The 11,799-nt window shown below is 34.4% G+C and overlaps 2 protein-coding genes across 2 annotated transcripts; one reads left to right on the top strand and one right to left on the bottom strand.

Moving 5' to 3' along the window:
* Window positions 1-287: 287 nt before the first annotated feature.
* On the bottom strand, window positions 288-2,244 carry LOC114371093 (basic 7S globulin-like). The gene has a single exon (XM_028328506.1). The coding sequence runs from the start codon at window positions 1,784-1,786 to the stop codon at window positions 452-454; it is 1,335 nt and encodes a 444-aa protein (XP_028184307.1). The 5' UTR covers window positions 1,787-2,244; the 3' UTR covers window positions 288-451.
* A 7,450-nt stretch (window positions 2,245-9,694) lies between these two features.
* On the top strand, window positions 9,695-10,684 carry LOC114369867 (PRA1 family protein D-like). The gene has a single exon (XM_028327136.1). The coding sequence runs from the start codon at window positions 9,836-9,838 to the stop codon at window positions 10,343-10,345; it is 510 nt and encodes a 169-aa protein (XP_028182937.1). The 5' UTR covers window positions 9,695-9,835; the 3' UTR covers window positions 10,346-10,684.
* The last annotated feature ends 1,115 nt before the right edge of the window (window positions 10,685-11,799 follow it).

The following is an 11,799-nucleotide window of genomic DNA, read 5'->3' as shown; positions in this document are numbered from 1 at the left end:
GGTAGGTAATACAAATCTATAGCAAGGAAAAAACCTCATGTATATGCTTTCCGATCAAAAACATCTCCATACTCAAAATTATAATGTTTTTTTTTATCGGCAAATATTAGATTGTTAGAATGATAGTTTTATTACTAGAGAGAATTGAACTTAGAACTTTTTTCTCTTTCTTTTTTCCTTAATCATCCAACCATCTTATATCTCCTGTAACAATGGTAATGATGTGTTATAGCGGTTTGTTCTTTGATTTTATTAACTTACATTAAGGAAGAACAAAACCAAGAAAGTAATTCAAGATATAAGATTATTACGTCTTTTCATCTCCATCAAACAAGAGGAAATAAATCTATGGAGGCTATGCATAAATATAATATCACTTATTCATCACCTTGTCTACACACATGGATCTTAATTAAAATGCAAATTTTGATTATAGTAGAATAATCAAATTCTAAGCAGAAGAGGTAAAGTTAAAGTTGGCACAGTTGGCGTGCTCCAAGAAGAGGGAGCGGAAGCCAAGCCTTGAGGTAGCCAAGTCAAATTGTAGCATGTTGTTCTCCAACTGATGTGCTCCAATTGTGATTGAAGTAATTGGTTGAGAATAACCCACCACAAATCCAACTTGGGCCGTACTTGGGTCTGATCCAGCATCCACAAAACCCAAGCAAATTACATCATTAGTATACACCATTGAATTCGCACCAATGATGCTCCACACCACTTCATTCTGCAGCACTAGATTTATGTCAGGCACAGCAGGGCCCATTCTTGTAGACTGAATGTCTTTGGTTGCAAAGCAAGTCCCAAATGGAGCCACAGGTGCAACTGTAGGGGCTCCTACTGCTTTTACAAAGGCCTCAGACACAGCTTTGTAAATTGTGGTCTCCAAGACAGTGTATGGATTAACAGTACTAATCTTAGTCCCACCAATGCCATTTCTATCTATAGACAAAAGGGTTGTGTTCAATGGTACATTTTTGTCAGAGACTCTAATGGATTTCACCCCAATGAAGTATTCTACTGAGGGTTCCCCTTGGAAATAACTTGGAGCAGTGCTAACAGGATTTGTAATGAGAGGCGTGAAAGTGAGAACCTTGGAGAGATCAGAGTTCAAATAACCAAAATTATAAGGGCCATCACCAAAGAACATGACACCATTTGTCATAGTGGAAGAACTCAAGCAAATGGCGAATTTTCTAAGAAAGCTGAAAGCTGAGGAAAATTGAGAAGGAAGGGAAACTTTAGTTCTGCCAAGACCAGCCATACCTGTGACACCACTAGCAAGGCCGTTTTGTACAACATTTGCTCCGCATATGAAGAGGAACTTAGGCACAGAAACTACCCTAACAGGATTGTTTCCATCAGTGGCATTGATAGCAACAACATCTGCATGAATTTCACCAAATGTGGAGACACCAGTAACAGTGTTGCTTAGAGAACGACTACAGATTTTGTCCTCAACATTGCAACCATATAACCCGAAAAGTGAGCACTGAGCAGAGCCACAACGAGCTGGTTTTGAGGTTGATGAGACATAGCCTTTTTCACAGTTCACCCAAAAGTAGCCACCACCAAGATCAACTGTTAGTTTCACTGGCACAAGTGGGGTTCTTTGTTTGATCTGTGTAACATACTGAGGAACTGAGGCAGAAACATCTTTGGTGACAGGAAGAACAAGTGCCTTTGGTCTGAAAGAGGGTTGAGCTATGGAGAAAGAGATGAACAATGAGAGAAAGCACAAAAATAAGAGTTTAACTGAGGAAGCCATTGGAACAAGAGCTAGCATAAACTGTTTGAGGGAGGTAGAGATATGTGAAGATAGAGATAGAATGGAAACGTGTTAATGATGTGGATAACATGGAGAAGGATTCGGAGCTACTTATATAGGTTTCTCACAAGTTAGGCACTTAGACTTTTCTTCTTCTTATGGATGAGCTTCAACAAGTTGAGCACACAGATTTGTAAGTTAACCCGTGTCACTTTCAAAGATGGCGACTGAGTTAATGCATTGGCCAACTCAAACATGTCCACTAATTCTTCTGTGTGATATTTTGGGATTTGGATTCTCTCTGGTCAATAAGTTCACGTCATCAAATGGAAATTGTTGAATGAAATATAGGATGATCATCAAAATTTTATTCTCGCAATTTAGATTTACAAGCATATATATTTAAATTTGCAACCGTTCGGTCATCCGACAACTTACTGCATGTGTATGGATTTTAAAGCTATACCAAATTCATTTGCATACTCTTGGACATTGATATATATATATATATATATATATAACTTCGGATATATGTATTTAGTACTATAAAGAATACTTTTTATACTCAAATCTTTGTTTTTTATGTAATTAGCATAATTGGTTCTTTTTTTTTCTTCATTTTTTCACTAAAAAATGTCATATCAAACATTGAGTTAGGCAAGAAAACCATAATATGAAATAAGTATAAAGAATTGTTGAAGTTAACCATATTCTTTTTTCAAAATTATTTGCAAACTATTGGATAGCAGGTAGAGATAAATTAAGACAAAAATGCCTGTAACTGAATGACAATTTTTTACTTTTGGACTTTGCTTTCTCTTTTGAAATTTTTAAGAGGTGACGGTTTTGTTAAACCTTTCGATGGCATCATTCTTATTAAGTTGTGTAACTTAATTGTCCTTAATTTCTAGGCTCCATGAAAATGTTTTCGTTTTGCATGCTTTCTGCAACCTACAATAAATAACAAAATGGTGATTTAATTTCCTAAGAGTGTGTTTGGATATGGCGGCGTACACCATCACACCCGACCACAACATTTAGTCAACAGTGCAAGGCATGAATCAGGCCTTCCACTCCGTCGAGCACCTCCGTGGCGTGATGGATATGACGGCTGCTCCCAGACTAGTGAGTGTAGTTCTACGTGTCCCCCTATGCCCACACCTGATTGATGTTTCACAAGTTCAGATGGTGTTTCTCGAAGGAGAGGATCATCGGTGTGAGGGAAGAGTCGCGAGTTCGAAAATAGAATTCTAAGAGTTCAGGTAAAAAAGAGGATGAAGGTTGTAAAGAAAATACGCAAAGGTTTTAGAAGATTCTTATATCAAAAAGAAAAATTCAGTTTCTCACATTTTTAGGAAGAAATTAAAATTACACATTTTTAGTTGTTTAAAATTCTATTTTAAAATTACAAAAATTTAAATTTTTTATAAAGAAAACATCCAAACAATAAATTTTAAATTATAGAAATGTAAGTTTTCTGATAAATTAGTTCCCTCAATTTAAATTTTTTATTCAAACGTACTCTAAGTGTTTCCTTTATGTATGCTTTCTGCAACCTAGTTAGTGCGTGATGACAATGATTGTGGCTTTGCATTTGTAGATCTTCCCTTGTGAGTGTTGTTTTTCTTCTCAACCTTTCTTTCTCTCAATTTTTTCCTGATCTGTTATCATATGATTAGTTTTAGATATCTAAGTTTGTTTAATATCGTATTAGATCCCGACTTTAATTATTGCTCAAGTTTTGGTCCCTCCCCTAACATTATTGCGTCTGATGGATGACTTTTTGTCACGGAACATCATTAATTGACAAACATTAAGCATATACAAAGTGTAAAACAGTAATGCAAAGGTAGGTCGTTATAGAATTGAAGACGTGGTCCTTGAAAAAAAGTGGAAGTTTGGAAGAAAAAAAAAATACCTATAGAGAATTTATTTGAATTTATAAAAAAGTTATATGTGATATTCTTATAAGTTCTTTTTAATTTCTTGTGATAAGTTTTTTTCTGTAACCTATCAAAATAAAATCTTGTCAACATATTTCAATAAATTTTATAATCAAACTCGTGATTTAAATTTCGATTTAATAAAATTTTATTAAATAGTCGTTTAATACTTTAATTAAGTTGTTTATTTAAATATACCCTAAACAACCTATTTCCTCTCATGTTTTTTTTTTAGAACCTGTCTCTTCTCGTAGATCTACGTTAAATTCAATTTATAATTTATGTACCAATTATCAAGGTATCTTTTAGTATTTCACTGTTCAGTATCTAATTGAGATATGTATTGGAATAAAAAGAAAAAAAAATGCTCTTCTTGAAAAAATAATGATTTGTTCAATATATGCAACCATCATTTTCCTAAAGAATTTGTCTCTTCAAAAGTTAAAATTTATATTTTAGAGAATAGAGTTCATTTATAATTGTTGATTAACAATCAATAATTATGATAATACTAATACATATATGATTACAACATAACCTCCAAAAAGGATTTCCCCCCATTATTTCTTATTCTAACTATTTTTTAGAGATGTCAAAATGGATCAGTCGAACCTATAAGGTCCGACCCCCTTTGACCGATATCATAAATAAATCGACTCAACTGATCCACTTCCTGTTATACGCTGAAAATCTTGGCCCAATCTAGACTCCCACGGGTTGGTGGGTTAAATGGGTTGGCCCACCAATCCACCTATGACTTAACATTAAAAAAATCATTTTTAAAAGGAAAAAATCAACAAAGAGAGAGGAATGACCAAGCAGAAAATGAAAACCACCTCCACTTGCAAGGGAATACGATAAAGAGGGCTAGAGGGAAGATCGAGAGAGCGAGACCGAGTGTGAGTGACTAAGTGTATGGCAATATGTGTGAGTTAGAATTAGCTTGGGTTGGATTATTTGTTAAATGGGTTCAACCTTTATAAACCAGACGAAATATATTTTGGGCCTAATTGAAATTGTTTTTCTTTTTTTGGTTTGACCTGGTCCAAACCTGTGGTGGGTTGGATTGACTCGCGAGTCCTAACATGTTTTGACAACTCTACTATTTTTCCTACCAAGACATTAGAGAAGCAAAATAATGACATGGACATAACATAGAGACGGATTCCAACATGGCAACATTTTTCATGAACTATATCAACAATATAATTTTACATACATGAAATATGGTGATTGAATAATAGTTTAAAAATAATTTGCACAAGTTATTTATATATATAATAAATATTTTTTTTAAATAAAATTTCCTGCACAAAAAAATTAAATACTATATTTAATGAATATAATACGTAATAAAATTATAAAAAATATAATAAAAGTTGAGTGATAAATTATTATACATATTATATTTAATAAATATAATATTTTATGTTATTGACAATTAATTTTACTTATAATGTACTCATTATAGCATGTATTTAATGCAGTATATAATTAACTTAAATTATATCATTAAATGCTATAATTAATATATATTATTTTATTAAGTAAACATCATAATTTATATATTATAAATAAAATTATTTGTCTTAGCAAAATTACATATTATATTTAATAAAAAAATGTTATAAATATTTATTGTAGCTGATAAATATAATAATATATTTATTATATACTAGTGGATAGGTATTGCCCTTAATTGCATGTGTAATTGTTGCAATATTTTAATCAATATAACTAATGTTGGAGGTTGAAATGAAATGATGGGGTTGTTTGCAATTTAAATAGTAAAAAAAGTCTAAAACTATATTGGACAACAAATGAGTGTATTATCCACAATTTTTTTAAGAGAAAAGTATTATCCTTTATTATACATACATATATAAGGAATATGAAATTTTGGCACATATATTTTTGTCGAAAAGAGATCAAATTACATCGGTATAATTTTGATAATTTTATATCATTTTTATAACTTGATACAGAATGTGATTTTATTGATCAACTGTTGAATTATATGTACGTATTACCAAGATAATTTGTGTCAAATTTTGTCAAAATTAAATAGTAAGAAAAAGGTAATCAAATTATTCATATTTTAGTATATTTTTAAATGTTTATATTAAGTTGATTTTAATTTATATGAAAGAGGCAAGATATGATTTTAGATTGATATGAAATTTTGCATATGTAGTCTATGTAAAAAGAACTTTCAATCTAACGGTAAATTTTAAGAAAATATTATCCGGTTGAAAGTTATAAAATGATATAATAATTGTCAAAGTTATACCGCTATATGTTATCTATGTAACTAACTTTGTAAACTATTTTCTTTCTTAGTATTCTATTCAAGTAACTACCTTTGCAAACCACTCACTATTATTTAACTTTCAATATCTGTCTTTTCATTTTTTTTAAAATAAATTAAAACGAATATCTTATCTCCTAGTTGATGTTTTTTTTTTGTTAATAATGACTAATTTTCGTCAAGGAACCAATGACTTGTTGGTATCTCATGATTATTATACAATGAATCCCTTTTTAGTAACTATATAATTTTTATATAATTACCTTAAAAAAAACTTTTATATTATTATCATTATTATTATGTGTTTTATAAATTAAACATTTGGGATGATTGTAAGTTAGTGGTTTTCGATTTTAAAATAAATTTTCAAAATGAAAACGTGTTTAACAAAATTGGGATTGAGTTGGTTTCTTATATCTTTCTAAAACAGTTTTGACCCAATTTCAAAAACAATAAAAATATGTTTCTTCAATTTTGTTATTGATTTTAACGTAAGCCTTAACCTTTCACACTGCTATTTTCTTTCTCGCTCGTTGACGCTGCTCTTCCTCCCTTCAGCATTGCCCATCGCTCGTTGGCCACCATTGAATGCCTGCCACTTGCCTATTGTTCTCTCTCTCTCTCTCTCCCCGTTACGCTACTTTCTCCAACTTCCATCATCTTGTCTATTGGTAACGATTGCTCATCTCCTGTCACCTGCCACCTATTGCTCGCCTTCGCTCGTTTTCGACCCAGCTTCCAAACTCTTCACCACCGTTCGTGAGGTTTGTCACAGCGCACACCTTTGAGATTTCGAAAGATCCCTTCAGAGTCCTATAACTCCATGGAAGATTCCTTTCGATTCCTTTAACTCCATGGAAGATTCCTTCAGAGTCCATAATCTCCATGGAAGATTCCTCCATGTTCTGGATTTTGGGGATTTTGGACATGGATAGATAAAGTCATGCACTTGGATAACACAACAACAACAAGTAATTAACTTATAAGCCATGGTTTATATACAATGTTCATTCTATTGGGACATTTGTTGCAAACTTGTTTTGTAGGGTTGAGTCTACCCATTGTGCGTTGAAGCGGTTGTTCCATACTAGCATGAGAGACCTGTGCAAATGTTGGGATGCTGAACAACATGATTATTATGTGACATAATGAAATTAAAGCCTCATTTGAACATAACATTCATGTTGTTGGTCACACTTTTAATGTATAATTGTATAAGAGACTGCGTGGATTTGTTTCAAGGTATGCATTGAATCATATTGCAAATAAGGTTCACAGAATGTAGCTTGTCTCATATGGAGTTCACCTAACTCCCTTGATGGTCAGCTCATCAATTAGTTTTCTATAATGGATTACTGTCAAAGACGAGTTATTTAACCACCGGCTGATGTGTGGAGACATCTCTTCATACCCAAGACATTGTCCCTGACACCAATGGTTACAAAATGATCATATATCCATCCTTGTGTCACCAAGAAAAGTATATATTTAGTTCATCAATGACAATGTTAATAATATAACAAACAAAAAATTTACTAGACACCTAATTACTTGAAGAAGAGTGGCATAGCCACTAATCTGCTTTGTGCCAACAAAACTAGCACTAGTAAGATGTTCATAAAGATATGTCAAGGCATCTGCCCCCCATGAATGCCTCAAACATCCTTTGAGGTCATGAAAAAATTTAAGAATTTTACCTTCTCATAGGTTGCACTTTTATTAGCAAATAAGGTGCAACCGACTAGATGAAACAAATAGGCTTTTGCTGCCTCATCCCATCTTTATTCTTTACACCTTTCCTCATATACACCTCGTAACTAGCTTAAACGAACTTGTCCCCCCCCCCCCCTTTTTTTGTCTCATCAAAGGCATCCTTATATTCAACTCCAAGTAGCTCAACAAGCACGGGAATTGCTGCTTCCTTATCCATATGTTCACAATTGTAAAAAGTGCCAGTAATGGGAATGCTAAGTAAAGATGCCACATCATCAAGTGTTATCGTCATCTCTCTCATGGACAAATGGAAGGTGTTTGTCTCTATGCCATTTCTCAGCAAAAGCAGACAAGAGTCCCTTGTCTATTGTCTGATAACTGCATGTAGTCAACAAGAATAAACCAAACCCATTGACCACATCGTGCATCTAGTCATGTAGTGCAATCTCTGACTGTAACTTTCTCACATGTGATACTAATTTAAGATCACCACATTCCTACAACAACATATATAATTACTAAATAAGTTCCAAAACAAAAAAATAAAAAAACCTTTCAATGATTGAATCAATTTTAAATATTCAAACAAACGTAGTAGTTTACTATGCCTCCCCATACTTCCCAGGCCATATGATTAGCGTATGAGTTCAATAGTGACATCTCCTTAGGGCCACCTAGAAATCCAACATATGGTTTTGGTTCCTGTTGATCCACAGGCTACACATGCTCAATAGGCTCCGCTTCCTGAACAACCTAGACTTGGTTAACATGTTCGATAGGCTCCACTTGCACAGGTTGCTCCAAAGGGTCCACCTATTGAGCTTATACATGTTGCCTTCATTCAGACATTGTTGGTTTATTGCGTCTGTCATTGTCACCATCAAAACTAACTCTTTTTGTACGTGCCATTTGAACATTAAATTTTAATCATTAGATTCTATCGTCAGATAGGTTAAAAGTGCTACAAATATGAATATAAATTCATACTGGCCGAGAGGAATTCTCTCAAGCAATTCCAAATATTCTGAATTATTCAAACAGAAATCAAATTATAGCATTTATCCAAGTACTCATAAAATGTGTTTGTCATTGTTATCAAATATCAATAAGATATACTACACATACCAAATAGGAAATCCATTTGCAATGTCAAATAAAATAGATTGAATTTGTAATCACAACAACTACCCACAACTGGTTCTGTGGGGTTTCATTGAGTATTAGTGGTGGAAATTGATCCAATCTATAATCCCAAATACTAGTTGATTTCATAAAGAAGTATGAAGTTCCACCTTTATCTTCCCAAGTTAACTTTAAAAATATATAATTGATGAAGAACAAAGGGTGATCATACAAATTCTAAAACAAAATTTACAATGGATGAATATATTTCTTAATCAATCATGATTGAATATTATAATATTGATGAAGAACAAAGGGTGATCATACAAATTCTAAGACAAAATATACAATGAATGAATATATTTCTTAGTCAATGGATGATTATAGAGGTAAACAAAAAAAGATGAACCCACAAAATAATTATGAGAGATAATCTTAAATGAAATTTAAAGGGACCTAAAAAATTTTTAAATTTTTTTTAAAAAAAAGCCTTGAATAGCTTTCCAGAACAGACATTCTAGAATGGCTATTCCGAAACAACCACTAAAAACAAATGAAAGAGGAAGGAAGTAGGAACTTACCTTACAAGCCAAAGGAGGAAGGTGACGAAAAGGGAAGCAGGGGAACGTGTGCCGCGGGGGAGGGAGGGAGAGTTAGGGTTGGGATTTCATTAAGGGTATTATCATAATTTACCTAGAAGAGAGAGGTGTAGGATAGAGAGAAGAAGGTGCAGGGTTCAACACCCTAAAAAGAGCTGAGAAAAGCCCATTAGATTTTTGAGGTTGGGGTTGAGAATTGGGCCCAATTATAAGAGAGATGATAAGGCGGCGGGGAAGGGAAACTTCGTCTTGGTTGGTTCCATCGACGACTGACTAAATAGGCTTTGTTGTGTTGTTGTGTTGTGTTGTTTTCCAATTGAAAATCGAAATCGAAATCCCCACAACACAACCCCTTCTTCTTCTTCAATTGCGCTGGAGCAGAATGTGGCCCTCGGCGGAGATGCTATCAAACATAAAGGAAGCAAGTCAAAGCGTGGTGTCGACGCGGCGCCCCTGGCGCGTGTTCCTTGACCCCTCCTCCCTCAGCCTCCCATCCTCCATCTCGGAAACCACCACGCGCCTCGCCCACAACCTGACCTACTTCCTCTTCAACTACGCCCTCCTCCTCCTCCTCGTCTTCCTCCTCACCCTCCTCCGCCACCCCTTCCCCCTCCTCCTCTTCCTCCTCCTCTCCGCCGCCTGGTACTTCCTCTACTTCTCCCGCGACGACCTCCCCATCGCAATCATCCCTCTCTCCCTCGTCACCCTCGTCGCTCTCTTTGCCACCGGCGCCTGGCTCTACCTCCTCCTCGCGGTGCTCATTGCGGCCGTGGTCGTTTTCTTGCACGCTGCGCTCAGGAGTACGGACGAGCTTGTTGGGGACGATCAAGAATCCCCTTATGGTCCTATGCTTGGTGACACTCCTGCTACTGGTGCCTATGTCCCTGTTTGAGCTTTTTTAAACTCTTTTTTTTTTTTGTTTGTACAATTCACTAACAATCTCAAATTTATTCATCTGCTCTTTCTCTGCTCTGCTGCATTCCTTTTGTGCAAATATTTGGTTTGGTATTGGATGGGATGATGATGCCTGTCAATATTGATGTTGTGTCTCATGAATTTAACAATGAATTGTGAAGCTTCATGTGGTGCTGGGAAATGGGAATGTGTCATCATCATTACAGCAGGGTTTCTATGTTTTGGATTTCTTCACTTTATTACTTTGCTTTGTGATGTGCTATGTTGAACTGGAATAATGCACAAATAATGAAATTTAAGCATGTAATTATTTTAAGTGTTTTGGTACTATTCTTTTTTTACTTCGTAAATATGTGAAATTAAGGTTTATATTAAATGTCGGCATAGGTTAACTAGGTGAAATTTCAATTTTGATCGAAAAATAGTACATCAATACCTAAGGACTGCATCTAAGTTTGGGTAATGTTCAATTCCACTTGCATGATTGTGGCTGAATGATTGACCGGTTTCTTTGGGTAGGCACCCTTGGGCATGGTTGTGTAAATGCAGTAATGCCTTTTGCTTTTGGATTGTAAAAGTCATGATTGATCTGCATAATTGTGTGTTATTAGTGACTATCACCAATGTATTTTGTGAATTGTGATTGTAACTCACTGTAATGTGTAATCACCAAGATAGTGTAAATTAGGATCCAAAAGCCCTGAATTGGTATAGCTGTTGATTGTATATTACCCCAAGCTTACGATGAGTGTGCCATTTGCTGACAGCATTATGCCCTTCTTAGGATGAGCCCAGTGAACTGATTATTGTGGTAATTTATTGCATTTGTAATTGTGAACCTGTTTCTTTATCGACCATAGTTAGTATAAATAACCATGTTCCTAAAAGACTTATCCTTGTGAATTTCCTCCTTGCAAAATCAATTCTTCTGATGTCATATAATATGACTTTTTTTGCTTTGAGTGGTTATATCATGCACTCGATCTTTAATGTCAACATCCGGTTCTGCAGTTGCCACTTAACAAGCATAACATTAAACTGCCTGTTCTGCAAATGTTCCCCCTTTCCAGAAACATTCCACTTTTCCTACTTTTGGCATGTGAAAAGTTCACAATATTTCTATTTGTATCAGAGTCTGTCATCTATATGTATGATAAAAGTCCTAAACAGAATGTCATATTAACTGTAAAAATCAAATAAAATTATAAAGAGGACAAAATTTTTAATTCTCTGAAATCTATTTTAGTTTCTGTGTGTTTTTGCGGGAGAAAAAATTGTTTGTAGCATTTTTTCCTTGTGATTTTATTCAGTAAGCATATAATCTAGTTTAAATTAGTTAAGGGCTAGATTTCTCTGATTTTTTTCCTGCAACATTTCTCTATGCACGTGCCTTTGGAAGAGTAGTATCAATATTTTTTTGACTGTTCAGAT

The sequence above is a fragment of the Glycine soja genome, chromosome 10, assembly GCF_004193775.1.
Source record: "Glycine soja cultivar W05 chromosome 10, ASM419377v2, whole genome shotgun sequence".
In the NCBI taxonomy this organism is placed as follows: domain Eukaryota; kingdom Viridiplantae; phylum Streptophyta; class Magnoliopsida; order Fabales; family Fabaceae; genus Glycine; species Glycine soja.
This window is presented reverse-complemented; position numbering and strand designations above follow the sequence as displayed.